The sequence below is a fragment of the Diceros bicornis genome, chromosome 29 (genome assembly GCF_020826845.1).
Source record: "Diceros bicornis minor isolate mBicDic1 chromosome 29, mDicBic1.mat.cur, whole genome shotgun sequence".
Taxonomy (NCBI): Eukaryota; Metazoa; Chordata; class Mammalia; order Perissodactyla; family Rhinocerotidae; genus Diceros; species Diceros bicornis.
Genome location: NC_080768.1, coordinates 8,958,485 through 8,973,714, shown reverse-complemented (window position 1 = coordinate 8,973,714; position 15,230 = coordinate 8,958,485). Strand labels below are relative to the sequence as shown.

At 36.0% G+C, this 15,230-nt stretch overlaps 1 protein-coding gene across 2 annotated transcripts in view; it reads right to left on the bottom strand.

The window, feature by feature from the left end:
- Positions 1-14,959, bottom strand: part of WDR17 (WD repeat domain 17) — an 87,673-nt gene extending 72,714 nt beyond the window's left edge. For both annotated transcript variants that reach the window (XM_058524927.1, XM_058524928.1), the window contains exon 1: positions 14,894-14,959. In XM_058524927.1, the coding sequence (XP_058380910.1) occupies positions 14,894-14,959 (66 nt within the window). The remainder of the gene's footprint in view (positions 1-14,893) is intronic.
- Between the last annotated feature and the right edge of the window lie 271 nt (positions 14,960-15,230).

Genomic DNA, 15,230 nt, shown 5'->3' with positions numbered 1-15,230 from the left:
TTCTAACAGGTTTGTAGTAGTATCTCATTGTTGTTTTAATTTGCAATTCCCTAATAACTTAGCATGTTGGACATCTTTCCATACTCTTACATGCCATCTATCTCCTTCAGTGAGGTATCTGTTCAAGTCTTTTGCCCATTTTTTAAATCAGGTTGTTTGTTTTCTTATTGTTGAATTTTAATAGTTCTTTGCATATTTTAGATAACAGTTCTTTTTTAAAGGGTCTTTGGCAAATATTTTCTCCAAGTCTGTGGCTTGTCTTCTCATTCTCTTAACATTGTCTTTCACAGAAGTTTTAATTTAATTAAGTTCAGTTTATCAATTGTTTCTTTCATGGATCTTTGGTGCTGAATCAAAAAATTCACGGCCATGCCCAAGGTCACCTAGTTTCTCTTATGTTATCTTCTAGGAGTTTTATACTTTTGTGTTTTACATTTAGGTCTATGATCCATTTTGAGTCAATTTTTGTGAAGGGTATAACGTCTGTGTCTAGATTCATTTTTTTCCATGTGGATGTCCAGTTTTTCCAGAACAATTTGTTGAAAAGAGTATCTTTTCTGCATTGCATTACCTTTGCTCCTTTGCTGAAGATCAGCTGACTATACTTATGTGGGTGTACTTCTGGGCTCTCTATTCTGTTCCATTGATCTATTTGTCTAATCTTTCATCAGGACTACACTCTATTGATTACTACAGCTTAACACTAAGACTTGAAGTCGGGTAGTGTGAGTCCACTGACTTGGTTCTTCTCCTTCAACATTGTTGGCTAATTTGGGTCTTTTGCCTATTGATATAAATTTTAGAATCAGTTTGTCAAGATACATAAAATAACTTGCCGGGATTTCGATTGGGATTGTGTTGAATCTATAATTCAAGTTGGGAATAACTGACACCTTGACGCTATTGAGTCTTTCTATCCCTGACCATGGAATCTCTCTTCATTTATTTAGTTCTTTTTTGATATCTTTCACCAGACTTTTATAGTTTTCCTCATATAGATCTTGTACATATTTTGTTAGATTTATATCTCAGTATTTCATTTTGGGGGTGCTAATGTAAATGATAATGTGTTTTTAATTTCAAATTCCACTTGATCATTGCTAGTATACAGGAAAGTGATTGGCTTTTGCGTATTAACCTTGTATCCTAAAATCTTGCTATAATTGCTTATTAGTACCAGGAATTGTTTTGTTGATTCTTTCAGATTTTCTACATAGACACTAACGTCATCTGTAAACAAAGACAGTTTGATTTCTTCCACGCCAATCTGTATACCTTTTATTTCCTTCTCGTGTCTAGTTACATTAGTTAGAACTTCCAGTACAATGCTGAAAAGCAGTGGTGAGAGCAGACATTCTTGCTTTGTTCCTGATCTTAGCAGGAAAGCGTTGAGTTTCTCACCATTAAGTATGATGTTAGCTGCAGGTTTTTTTGTAGATGTTCTTTATCAAGTTGAGGAAGTTTCCCTCTATTCCTAGGTTTCTGAGAGTTTTCATCATGAAGGAGTGTTGGATTTTGTCAAATGCTTTTTCAGCATCTATTGATATGATCACGTCATTTTTTCACCTTTAGCCTGTTGATGTGATGGATTACATGAATTGATTTTTGAATGTTGAACCAGCCTTGCACACCTCAGATAAATCCCACTTATTGTGTAAGTTTTGGCAAATTGTGTCTTCAAAGAATTAGTCCATTTCATCTAGGTTGTCACATTTATGGGCATAGAGTTGTTCATAGGATTCCTTTATCCTTTTAATGTCCATGGGATCTGTAGTGACGTCCCCTCTTTCATTACTGATATTAGTAATATGTTCCTTCTCTCTTTTCTTCTTAATTAGCCTTGCTAGAAGCTTATTGATTCTATTGATCTTTTCAAAGAAGTAGCTTTTAGTTTTGTTGATTTTCTCTATTGATTTTCTATTTTCAATTTCATTAATTTCTGCTCTAAATCTTATTATTTCTTTTTTTCTGCTTGCTTTAAATTTAATTTGCTCTTCTTTTTCTAGTTTCCTAAGGCAGAAGCTTAAATGATTGATTTTAGATCTTCCTTCCGCACTACTATATGTATTAAATGCTATAAATTTCCCTCTAAGTGCTGCTTTTTCTGCCTCCCATAAATTTTAAGTTATATTTTCAATTTCATCTAGTTCAAAATAGTTTTTAATTTCTCTTAAGAGTTCTTTGATCCATGTGTTATTTAGAAGAGTTTAATCTCTAGATATTTGGGGATTTTCCAGCTCTCCTTCTGTTATGTATTTCTAGTTTCATTCCATTGTCATCTGAGAGCACACATTGTATTACATCTATACTTCTACATTTGGCAAGAAGTGTTTCATGGCCCAGAATATGGACTATCTAGGTGAATGCTCCAGGTGAGCTCGAGAAGAATGTGTAATCTGTTGTTGTTGGATGAATTTGCCTAGAGATGTCAATTATACCCAGTTGATTGAAGGTATTGTTGAGTTCAACTATTTGAACCTTACTGATTTCCTGTCTGCTAGATCTGCTCAGTTCTGATGGAGAGGTATTAAAGTCTCCAACTATAAGAGTGGGTTCATCTATTTCTCCTTGCACTTCTATCAGTATTTGCCTCACGTATTATGATACTCTGTTGTTAAGGTACATACACATTAAGGATTGTTATGTCTTCTTGGAGTATTGACCTCTTTATCATTATGTAATGTCCCTCTTTATCCCTGATAACTTTCCTTGCTCTGAAGTCTATTGTCTGAAATTAATATAGATATACTCATTTCTTTTGACTAGTGTTCAGAAGGTATATCTTTCTCTCACCCTTTACTCCTAATTTATATGTGTCTTTAATGTGAGTTTCTTGTAGACAACATATAGTTGGGTCTTTTCTTCAATCTACTCGGACAATCTCTGACTCTAACTGGTGCACTTAGACCATTGACAGTCAAGGTAATTATTGATATAATTGGATTAATATATATCATATTTTTACTGTTTCAATTTGTTGCCCTTGTTCTTCATTCCTATTTTTGCCTTTTACACTTTTTCTTCTCTTTGTGGTTTCAATTGAACACTTTACGTAATTCAATTTTTTTCTCCTTCCTTAGCATATCAATTATACCTCATTTTAAAAAAGTTTTAGTGGTTGTCCTAGACTTTGCAATCTATATTTACAACTAATCCAAGTCTCCTTTCAAATAACACTATACCACTTCTTGGGTAGTACGAGTACCTTATAACAGCAAAAAATCCCTAATTCCTCCTTCCTATCTTTTGTATCATTGCTGTCATTCATTTCACTTATACATAAGCATACATAACACAGATATACGTATATATGTGTGTGTTGGATGTGTGTGTATATATATACACACATAAGCATACATAATCAAACACATCGTTGCTGTTTTTATTTTGGACAAACTGTTATTTGTTATATCAATTAAGAATAAGAAAAATAGAGGAGTGACGTCAGCATCATGGCTGAGTGAGCTTTCCCGTGAATTCTTCCCCCACAAAATACAACAAAAGTAACAGCCACAGACCAACAACGGAATCCCAGACAGTCAAAAGCTGGAGCGGAGGGATCCACACTGCCGCACATCTGAGAGCGGAACGTGCTGGGCCCCCGGAGGAAGTGGGGAGAGGTAAGGAGAACTCCGCTCCCTCCCCATCAGATCAGCGATCCGGTCCGCGCGGCTCCCAGAGAGGGGGGAGGGGCGGCCCTCGGCGGGAAACTGTAGCTCTTCGGGCTCTCTCAGCCAGTGGGAAACTCCCGCACAGAGGGCTCAGAGGAGCCACAGGGCTACCATCAACATCTGAGCAACCCAGAGAGCGGATAAAGAGGGGAAAACGAGAAGCCTCCCACGTCAGGGACCCAGAGGGCAAAAGAGAGAGCTCCCCCCTCCCCGCAACCCGGAGTCTGCAGCTCGACCAGATCTAGCGGTCCGAGGCAGACCTGAATAAACTGGACTGGACCCGTGGATCGCAGTGGGGAAAAGAAACAAAACAAAACAAAACAAAACTGCGGATCGCAGCAGAAAAACTGGGGCAGAGCGCAGGGGGCTTAGACTACACAGCCCTTTACCACCACACAGTGGCGGCAGGTGGAAATTGCAACCAGAGACTTCCAGGATGAGGAAAATCAAAACCAACACAGGAACCACAATGCAAAAATATATGAAATCACCAGACCAGAAACAAAATGACAAGCACCCAGAAATCAACCCCGAAGACACAGAAATCCATAAACTAAATGACAGAGATTTCAAAATAGCTATCATAAAAACACTCAACGAAATACGAGACAACACAGACAAACAATTAAATGAGATTAGGAGTTTCTTCACAAAAGAGATTGAAATCATAAAGAAAAACCTATCAGGGCTGATGGAGATGAAGAACACAATGGAGGAGATAAAGGAGAATCTGGAATCTTTAAAGAACAGAGCTGACAATATGGAGGAAAGAATTAGTACTTTAGAGGATAGGAATACAGATATACTCCAGATGGAAGAAGAGAGAGAACTAAGACTAAAAAGAAATGAAGAAAGACTCCGAGAAATATCGGACTCTATTAGAAAATGTAACATAAGAATTATAGGTATTCCTGAGGGAGAGGAGAGGGAAAGAGGAACAGAGAGCCTATTCAAGGAAATAATAGCTGAAAATTTCCCAAATCTGGGGAAGGAGCAGGAAATACCAGTAAGCGAAGCCAACAGGACTCCTATATATATTAACAGACAAAGGCCTTCACCACGACACCTAGTGGTAAGGCTAGCCAGGGTCAACGACAAAGAAACAATATTAAGGGCAGCTAGACAAAAACAAAAAATAACGTACAAAGGAACTCCCATCAGGCTCTCAGCGGATTTCTCAACAGAAACTTTTCAGGCTAGAAGAGACTGGAATGATATATTCAAAATACTAAAAGACAAAAACTTTCAGCCAAGAATACTCTATCCAGCAAAAATATCCTTCAAATATGATGGAGAAATAGTAACTCTCCCAGATAAACAAAAGCTAAGGGAGTTCATGGCCACGAGACCGCCACTACAAGAAATACTCAAGAAGGCCCTCAGGCCTGAAAACAAGAAGAGAAAGGGAACACAAAGCTTGGAGTAAGGAGAAAAGTAGGTAGACAAAATCAGAGAAATAGTAGATCCTTACCGGAATAGGTTAGCAACCACTTAAATACTAAACTCAAAGATCAAAGGAAGAAATTCACCAAAAATAAATTTAACCTCATCACTGTAAACACACAGCCACAACACAAGATAGAATAAGGTATAACAAGAGCAACTTAGAAGGGGAAGAGGAAAGTGACTGAATTGACTTAGTATAAGGAAATAGGAGGCTATCAGATAATGGACTATCTCATACAGAAGATTTTTCGCCCAAACCTCAAGGTAACCACTAAACAAATAATCAAATTAAAACCACATATGATAAACAAAGAGAAAACTAGAAGAATCATAAGACAGAACAACCAAACTGAATTGGCAGTCCAAAACAAATGGGACAAGAAACAAAGGAAATGCAAAAGAACCAGAAAATAAGTGACAAAACAGCAACATTCAACCCTCATATTTCAATAATTACCCTAAATGTAAATGGATTGAACTCTCCAATCAAAAGATACAGAGTGGCAGGATGGATTAAAAAGCAAGACCCAACAATATGCTGCCTTCAGGAAACACATCTTAGCACTAAAGACAAGCACAGGCTCAGAGTGAAAGGATGGAAGACAATACTCCAAGCTAATGGCAAACAAAAGAAAGCAGGTGTTGCCATACTCATATCAGACAAAGTAGACTTCAAGATAAAACAGGTTAAGAAAGACAAAGAAGGGAAATATATAATGATAAAAGGGACACTCCATCAAGAAGACATATCACTTATAAATATATATGCACCCAACATAGGAGCACCAATGTACATAAAACAACTATTAACAAACCTAAAAGGAGAAATCAACAACAACACAATAATAGTAGGGGATCTTAACACCCCACTTACAGCAATGGATAGATCATCCAGACAAAAAGTTAATAAAGAAATATTAGACTTAAATGAAAAACTGGACGAGATGGACCTAGTAGACATATACAGAGCACTCCACCCAAAAACAGCTGACTACACATTCTTCTCAAGCGCGCAGGGAACATTCTCTAGGATAGACCATATGTTGGGAAACAAAGCAAGCCTCAATAAATTTAAGAAGATTGAAATCATAACAAGCATCTTTTCAGACCATAAGGCTATGAAACTGGAAATGAACCAGGAAAAAAAAACTGGGAAAGTGACAAAAATGTGGAGATTAAACAACATGCTACTGAACAACCAATGGATCATTGATGAAATTAAAGGAGAAATCAAAAACTATCTGGAAACAAACGAAAATGATAACATGCCATATCAAACCATATGGGACGCAGCAAAAGCGGTCCTGAGAGGGAAACTCATAGCGATACAAGCCCACCTTAACAAACAAGAAAAAGCCCTAATAGGCAACCTTAAATTACACCTAACAGAACTAGAAAAAGAAGAACAAACAAAGCCCAAAGCCAGCAGAAGGAGAGAAATAATAAAAATCAGAGCAGAAATAAATGATATTGAGACCAAAAAAACAGTAGAAAGGATTAATGAAACAAAGAGTTGGTTCTTCGAGAAGATAAACAAAATAGACAAACCCTTAGCCAGGCTAACTAAGAAAAAAAGAGAAAAGGCTCAAGTAAATAAAATTAGAAATGAAAGAGGAGAAATTACAACGGATACCATGGAAATACAGAGGATTATAAGAGAATACTATGAGAAATTATATGCCAACAAATTGGACAATCTAGAAGAAATGGATAAATTCTTAGACTTATACAACCTCCCAAAATTGAACCAAGAAGAAATGGAGAATCTGAATAGACCAATCACAAGTAAAGAGATTGAAATAGTAATCAAAAACCTCCCAAAAAATAAAAGTCCAGGACCAGATGGCTTCTCCAGTGAATTTTACCAAACATTCAAAGAAGATTTAATACCCATCCTCCTCAAACTATTCCAAAAAATAGAGGAAGATGGAACACTTCCTGAATCATTCTATGAGGCCAACATCACCCTGATACCGAAACCAGACAAAGACAATACAAAGAAAGAAAATTACAGGCCAATATCGCTGATGAACATTGATGCAAAAATCCTCAACAAAATATTGGCAAACCGAATACAACAATATATTAAAAAGATCATACACCACGATCAAGTGGGATTTATACCAGAGACGCAGGGATGGTTCAACATCCGCAAATCAATCAACGTGATACATCACATCAACAAAACAAAGAATAAAAACCACATGATCGTCTCAATAGACGCAGAGAAGGCATCTGACAAGATACAACATCCATTTATGATAAAAACTCTCAATAAAATGGGAATAGAAGGAAAGTACCTCAACATAATAAAGGCCATATATGACAAACCCACAGCTAACATCATACTCAACGGGGAAAGACTGAAAGCCATTCCTCTGAGAACAGGAACGAGGCAGGGCTGCCCACTCTCACCACTCCTGTTCAACATAGTACTGGAGGTTTTGGCCAGAGCAATTAGGCAAGAAAAAGGAATAAAAGGAATCCAAATAGGTAACAAAGAAGTGAAACTCTCACTATTTGCAGATGACATGATTGTATATATAGAAAACCCTAAAGAATCTGTTGGAAAACTGTTAGAAACAATCAACAACTACAGCAAAGTTGCAGGGTACAAAATCAATCTACAAAAATCAGTTGCATTTCTATATGCTAATAATGAACTAACAGAAAGAGAGCTCAAAAAGATAATACCATTTACAATTGCATCAAAAAGAATAAAATACCTAGGAATAAATCTTACCAAGGAGGTGAAGGACCTATACAATGAGAACTACAAGACATTATTGAGCGAAATCTACGATGACATAAAGAAATGGAAAGATATCCCATGCACGTGGATTGGAAGAATAAACATAGTTAAAATGTCTATATTACCTAAAGCAATCTACAGATTCAATGCAATCCCAATCAGAATCCCAATGACATTCTTCACAGAAATAGAAAAAAGAATACTAAAATTTATATGGGGCAACAAAAGACCCCGAATAGCTAAAGAAATCCTAAAGAAAAAGAACAAAGCAGGAGGCATCACAATTCCTGACTTCAAAACATACTACAAAGCAATAGTAATCAAAACAGCATGGTACTGGTACAAAAACAGACACACAGATCAATGGAACAGAATTGAAAGCCCAGAAATAAAACCACACATATACGGACAGCTAATTTTCGACAAAGGTGCTAAGGACATGCAATGGAGAAAGGAAAGTCTCTTCAATAAATGGTGTTGGGAAAACTGGACATCCACATGCAAAAGAATGAAAGTGGACCATGTGCTATCGCCATTCACAAAAATTAACTCAAAATGGATCAAAGACCTGAAGGTGAGACCTGAAACTATAAAACTCATAGAAGAAAATATAGGCAACACACTATTTGACATTGGGTTTAAAGGAATCTTTTCGGATGACATGCCTACCCAGACTAGGGAAACTAAAGAAAAAATAAACAAGTGGGACTTTATCAGACTAAAGAGCTTTTATAAGACAAATGAAATCAGAATCAAGATGAACAAACAACCAACCAGCTGGGAGAGAATATTTGCAAAACATACATCTGACAAGGGGTTGATCTCCATAATATATAAAGAACTCACACAATTGAACAACAAAAAAACAAACAACCCGATCAAAAAATGGGCAGAGGAAATGAACAGACACTTCTCCAAGGAAGATATACAGATGGCCAATAGGCACATGAAAAGATGCTCAACATCACTAATCATCAGGGAAATGCAAATCAAAACAACACTAAGATACCACCTCACGCCCGTTAGAATGGCCATAATCACCAAGACAAAAAACAACAAATGTTGGAGAGGATGTGGAGAAACAGGAACCCTCATACACAGCTGGTGGGAATGCAAATTGGTGCAGCCTCTATGGAAAACGGTATGGAGATTCCTCAAAGAATTAAAAATAGAGATGCCCTATGATCCAGCCATCCCACTACTGGGAATCTATCCAACGCACCTGAAATCAACAATCCAAAGAGGCTTATGCACCCCTATGTTCATTGCAGCATTATTCACCATAGCCAAGAAGTGGAAGCAACCTAAGTGTCCCTCGACTGACGATTGGATTAAGAAAATGTGGTATATATATACAATGGAATACTACTCAGCCATAAAAAAAGACAAAATCGTCCCATTTGCAACAACATGGATGGGCCTGGAGCATATTATGTTAAGTGAAATAAGCCAGAAAGAGAAAGACAAACACTGTATGATCTCACTCATATGTGGAATATAAACCAACACATGGACAGAGAAAACTGGACTGTGGTTACCCGGGAAGTGGGGGTGGGGGGTGGGCACAAGGGGTGAAGGGAGTCATATATGGGGTGATGGACAAACAAAAATGTACAACCCAAAATTTCACAATGTTAGAAACCATTAAAATATCAATAAAAATAAAAAAAAATAAAAAAAAAAATCAGAAAAAAAAAAAAAAGAATAAGAAAAATAAAAGCTTTTATTTTATTTTCCCTTATTCATTCTCCAATGTTCTTCCTTTGTTTATGTAGATCTGAGTTTCTGACCTACATTATCTACCTCTCTCTGAAAAAACTTCTTTTAACATTTCTTGCAAGGCAGGTCTACTGGCAACAAACGCCCAAATTTTTGTTTGTCTGAAAAAGCCTTTTTTCCTCCTTCACTGTTTTTTTTTCTTTTTTTTGTGAAGAAGATCAGCCCCGAGCTAACAACCGATGCCAATCCTCCTCTTTTTTGGCGGAGGAAGATTGGCCCTGAGCTAACATCCATGCCCATCTTCCTCTACTTTATATGGGATGCCGCCACAGCATGGCTTGACAAGTGGTGCATCGGTGCGCGCCCGGGATCCGACCCCACGAACCCCAGGGCAGCCAAAGCGGATCAAACGCACCTAACTGCTTGCACCACTGGGCCGACCCATTCTCCTTCACTTTTGAAGAATAATTTCACAGGGTACAGATGTCTAGGCTGGTGTTTTATTTCTCTTAACACGTTAAATATTTCACTCCATTCTCTTCTTGCTTGCATGGTTTCTGAGAAGTCGGATGTAATTCTTATCCTTGCTCCTCTATAGGTAAGGTGTTTATTTCCTCTGCTTCTTTCAAGATTTTTTCTTTGTCTTTGATTTTCTGTAGTTTGAATACGATTTGCCCAGATGTTGTTTTTTTTGGCATTTATCCTGCTTGGTGTTCTCTAAGCTTCGGGGATCTGTAGTTTGGTGTCTGACATTAGTTTGGGAAAATTCTAAGTCATTATTGCTTCAGTTATTGCTTCTGTTCCTTTTTCTCTTTCTTCTTCTTCTGGTATTTCCATTATGTGTATGGTATGCCTTTTGTAGTTGTTTCACAGTTCCTGGATATTCTGTGCTGGCTTTTTTTTCTCTTTGCTTTTCAGATGTGGAAGTGTCCATTGTCATATCTTCAAGCTCAGAGATTCTTTCCTCAATCATGTCCAGTCTACTAACAACCTCAATAAAGGCACTCTTGATTTCTACTATAGCGTTTCTGATCTCTAGCATTTCTTTTTGATTCCTTCTTAGAATTTCCATCTCTCTGCTTAAACTATCCAACTGTTCTTGCACGTTGTCTACTTTTTCCATTAAAGCCCTAGCACATCAATCAGAGTTTCTTAAAATTCTTTGATAATTCCCACATTCCTGCCATATCTGACAGCATCTGGTTCTGATGCTTGTTTAATCTCTTTAAACCGTGTTTTTTGCCTTTTAGTATGCCTTGTAATTGTTTGTTGAAAGGAGGACACAATGTACTGGGTAAAAGAACTGTAGTAAATCAAGCTTTAGTGATATAGTGTTAAGTTGTGGGAGGAGAGGAAGCATTCTCTAGTCCTATGACTAGGTCTCTGTCTTTTGCTGAGGCTGTGCCTGTGGAATGCGAATTTCACCAGTGATTCTCGGGGGTTTTTTTGCCCCTTAGGTGGGACAGGATGGCGAGAGGGGGCTAGAATTGGGTATTTCCCTTCCCCCAGGAGGGTGAGGCTCTGGTAAAATAGTTTCTCCTGAGGGCAGCCTTGTTAAGAAGAACAGAGGGCACTGGCATATTTCACAGCAGTTCTTTTTCCTCTCCTCCTGCCAGAAGCATGAAGCGATTTTCTCTGATATTCACTGTGATGACCTGGTAGAGGTCCTGGAGGTAAAACTCACAAAAGCTTGGGGGCCTCCCTGCAGGCTTTCACTCTCATGCATGCTGCATGAGCCTCCAGCAACTCATCAGTTACAGCTCAGGTTTTCCTGCTCTGGCTCTGGCTCCCGCAGAGGTGTCTGCTCCACTATGCTGTGACGCTCTGTAACTGCCTGTTTGTCTCTCCTGTTTTGGGGGCAGCAGTTTGCCTTGTGACCTCACTTCTCTTATGGATCTAAGAAGAGCTGTTGATTTTTCAGTTCATTCACCTTTTTTATTGTTTTAGCCCAGAGTGAAAACTTCTAAGCTCCTCACATGTGGGGCTGGAAACTAGAAGTCCCTCTTCTAACTCTCGATTTATTAAAACCAAATTACTTTGAAATCCAGGCCAATACATTTTTACTTTAACTGTCAGTGTATCTTGATTTACTACTTTTTCTCTTCCAAATTTTGATATATAAACATTACAACATTGTCACATAATTTAGTATGTCCTTGTTTGTTCCTAAGCAGCTTTTATAAGGCTTACAGTCCCATTACTTAAATACTTTTTAAATTCAGAGTTGAATAAACAGGACAAAACAAATAGCAGCTTATTAAAAAAAACTACGATTTTGAAGGAAATTCATTCGATATTAAATATATGAATACTATTGCATTTATAAATCTGAATTATGTATTTAAACTGGTAGTGTTTGAAACTTCTAGATTATTTTTCAAAAGTATTATAAAATACTTCATAGTATTTATTAAATGATATTTACAGTTGCCAAGGAGATAAAAAGAAATGTCCAGAAGCTTTTGTTATCTCTGTAGTCAGCATGAATGGTTACACAATTAATGATTCTGTATTACTGAAAATAGAGTATGTTCAACTGAAGATCCTATTCTAAATAATGAAATGTCCATTTCAAAATATATTAAATATAAATCCTACAAAATATGTCATATATATAAGTAAATAAATATATTTTAACTGTATGTGACAGGTATTTATATGTTTCAGATAAATATTATCTACCATTTTTCACCCTTACTTCAGAATATGCTTCATTTTTATGTGAATGACAGAATTTCCATGTCCATTCTAAAGATCTGTTGCTTCAGAAAATATAATCTTTTTGGCCCAGAAACAATACACAAACTTTAAAAATGAAGTACTAAACTTTGTAGTTCACTGAATAATGCAGATTTATAAAGGATTCAGGAAGAAAGTCTGAGCATTGTGTCACCCCACATGCAACTGACAGTGTCAGTAGCCTAGCAACTACAGCCCTGGGAGAGATATTATTTTTATTTTTTTAACCTAAATTCAATTTTTGGCTTCAATCTCATATTATATGAAATACACCCACACATACACACACATTATAATTACAGGGAAGATGCTTTGCACAGTAAGTATATGAGATGTAAAAAAACAAGTGATAAGAGTATATTTACATTAGATTTGTATAAAATTAAAGCTCACTTTTGAATATGAAAGAGTATTATATGAAATAATCATAATGAAATTTAACATACGGTTATATAGAGTTACAACACTGCCAAAATTAAATTATAAAACTAAGTTAAAATTAAGTTCATATATATGTGTCTGTGTATCTGTAGAAATATATACATATAGCATAAATATTAATTATATCAAAGTATAAAGGCCAATTTCATGCTCTAAAGATCAAACTCACACTTGTATGTGATTTTTCAAACACTGCATTTCTAAATTATAATTTCTAACTCAAAAATCCAACTTATCTCTTCCTGGGAACATTTTTAAAAAACACTGTATTGAAAAATTTGCTATGCTGAGTGCTAATTATATAGAGGACATATGTACATACACATTATCTGAAAAATAATAGCTGGATTTTAGATGAAATTAAAGTCAATATTCATGTGCCAATTTTCATTATTTAGAATAAGATCTTTCATTCTCATCTAAGTCTGTATACAAACTGATCAAAATTTGAACCCCAGAAGAAGCTCAAACTCATGAAGACGATATGGTAATTTTAGGGTCGAACTATATCTGTATATAAAAACAGCTATTCTTAATACGTCTCAGAACCAGGAATTCATCTATAAAGGCTAATGCTTGTACTAGAGGACAGACTGGAGTTATGGTGGAGGGAAAGATTTTTGAATTCTCATAGTCTCCATGAACTGCCCCAAAGTCACTATAAAGGAACACACAATTTTAGTTAAAAGCATTTTTCTTAAAACCGTCACTCCTCTCCTCCCAAATTAGACTACCCGCCATTGAGAAATATATGGACTGCGCTTGAAAAGACATCTTCTGTTTTAACATCAGAAATGTATTTGTTATTACATTTAAAATGCACATACACAATACAAACAGAAGATGTTGGCACTGTAGTGTGTGCACGTATGTACGTGTGTATGTGGGGGGAGGGGTGTCCAGTGGGACGTGGAGTGCTACTATTAAACTTATAAGCCAAAATATTTCCATCATTTACAGATAAGGTGTGAATTCAGGATGGAAAGATACCCACTAAATCTCAACCTCTTTCCTGAAGAATGCTTTAGGATTCACAGTGGGAGGATTATTCTCCAGAGTTAGGTATTAACTGGCTCCAGAGAGGTTTAGAAGCTTGCTTCACAGCTGAAGAAAAAAAAATCTGGAAAACAGTCCAAGAGGCAAGAGCCTTTAAACTGCTGAGGATTTACAATGAAAAAGATAATTAACAAGAAGTAAAATACTGAGAAAATATCTTTGAAGGATGTGATTAGAATGGGAACCTGAAGAAGTAACGAGGAAGACAAATTCAGTAGTGCATATCTTTAGCAGCATATGCTCTTAAACATCAATGGGGAAAAAGCTGGTGGAACTACAGAAAGGGATTCCGGCTCTTTTGTTCCACTCATTAATGAAAAGAAAAATCTACAAATTGCCTTCATTTAAATAATGAGAAAATCTTCCATTAAAAAGGTGAAAATAATCAAAGAGAAATCGTATATTATTCTAAACTAAATCCATTTCGATAAGGTATATTTTCAAATAGAAGTTATATATATATATTTATATATATATAGCAGCTATTATAGCAGTGCTATAATAGAGCAGAACAACTATCTTCAAACTACTATGCCCAAGTTGCCATAGTAACAGTGAAAATCCTTTTGAAACATAATTAATTGCCTAAAAATTTATCAAATGGAGCATGGCACTCTCCTTCAGAAAATTTTTGCATTTCATTTACAATATTATTATAATACACGGTACCATCAAACACATCTTCTATTTCATTAAATGTTTTTCTTTATGTAAAATGACTTTGTTGAACTTATTGCTATTTTTGTACATTAATCTCATCAGAAAGAATTATATTTTATATTTAAAGCCTAAAGACAATCTTAATTGAATTGACAATCTGAAAACATTAAGAGTTCATTCGAAATTAGGATAGGAAAAAAATGCTTTTTCTTCACTGTATAATTATGACTATCCTTATATTATCTTCTTACCTCTGCTTTTAAATCTATCAAATAAGTATTTTATTTACCCTCAGAATTTTCCAATGCAAAAATGTCCACAATACAAATGACACAGAAATACAGCAGCATGAAAAGTAAAGCAGGAAAAAAACAAAGAAAATTATAATTACAACATAAATATATCTTACTCTTTGTAGTCCTTCATACCAATCATCTTGCTCAAACCAATTTGAAATGTAAGTCATCCAAGCCATAGAATGTTTCTACTTTAACCAAGGCAATTGGAAACTCAGCATCAGAATAGCCAGCACCTAAGGTAACAATAATGTATTTCAACCACACAGCTTTACCAAAATCTGTGTTGCCAAATGTTGTTCAGTATAAGAAGCTAGAAGTACACAAACATTTCAGCTGAAACAGTTTTAATAGTTTACAAATAACAGTATCTATAAAAATTGTGCTAAACTAGAAAAATGTAAGCTTATATTCAAACATGAAAAGAAATCAAATAATTATGTTGATGTA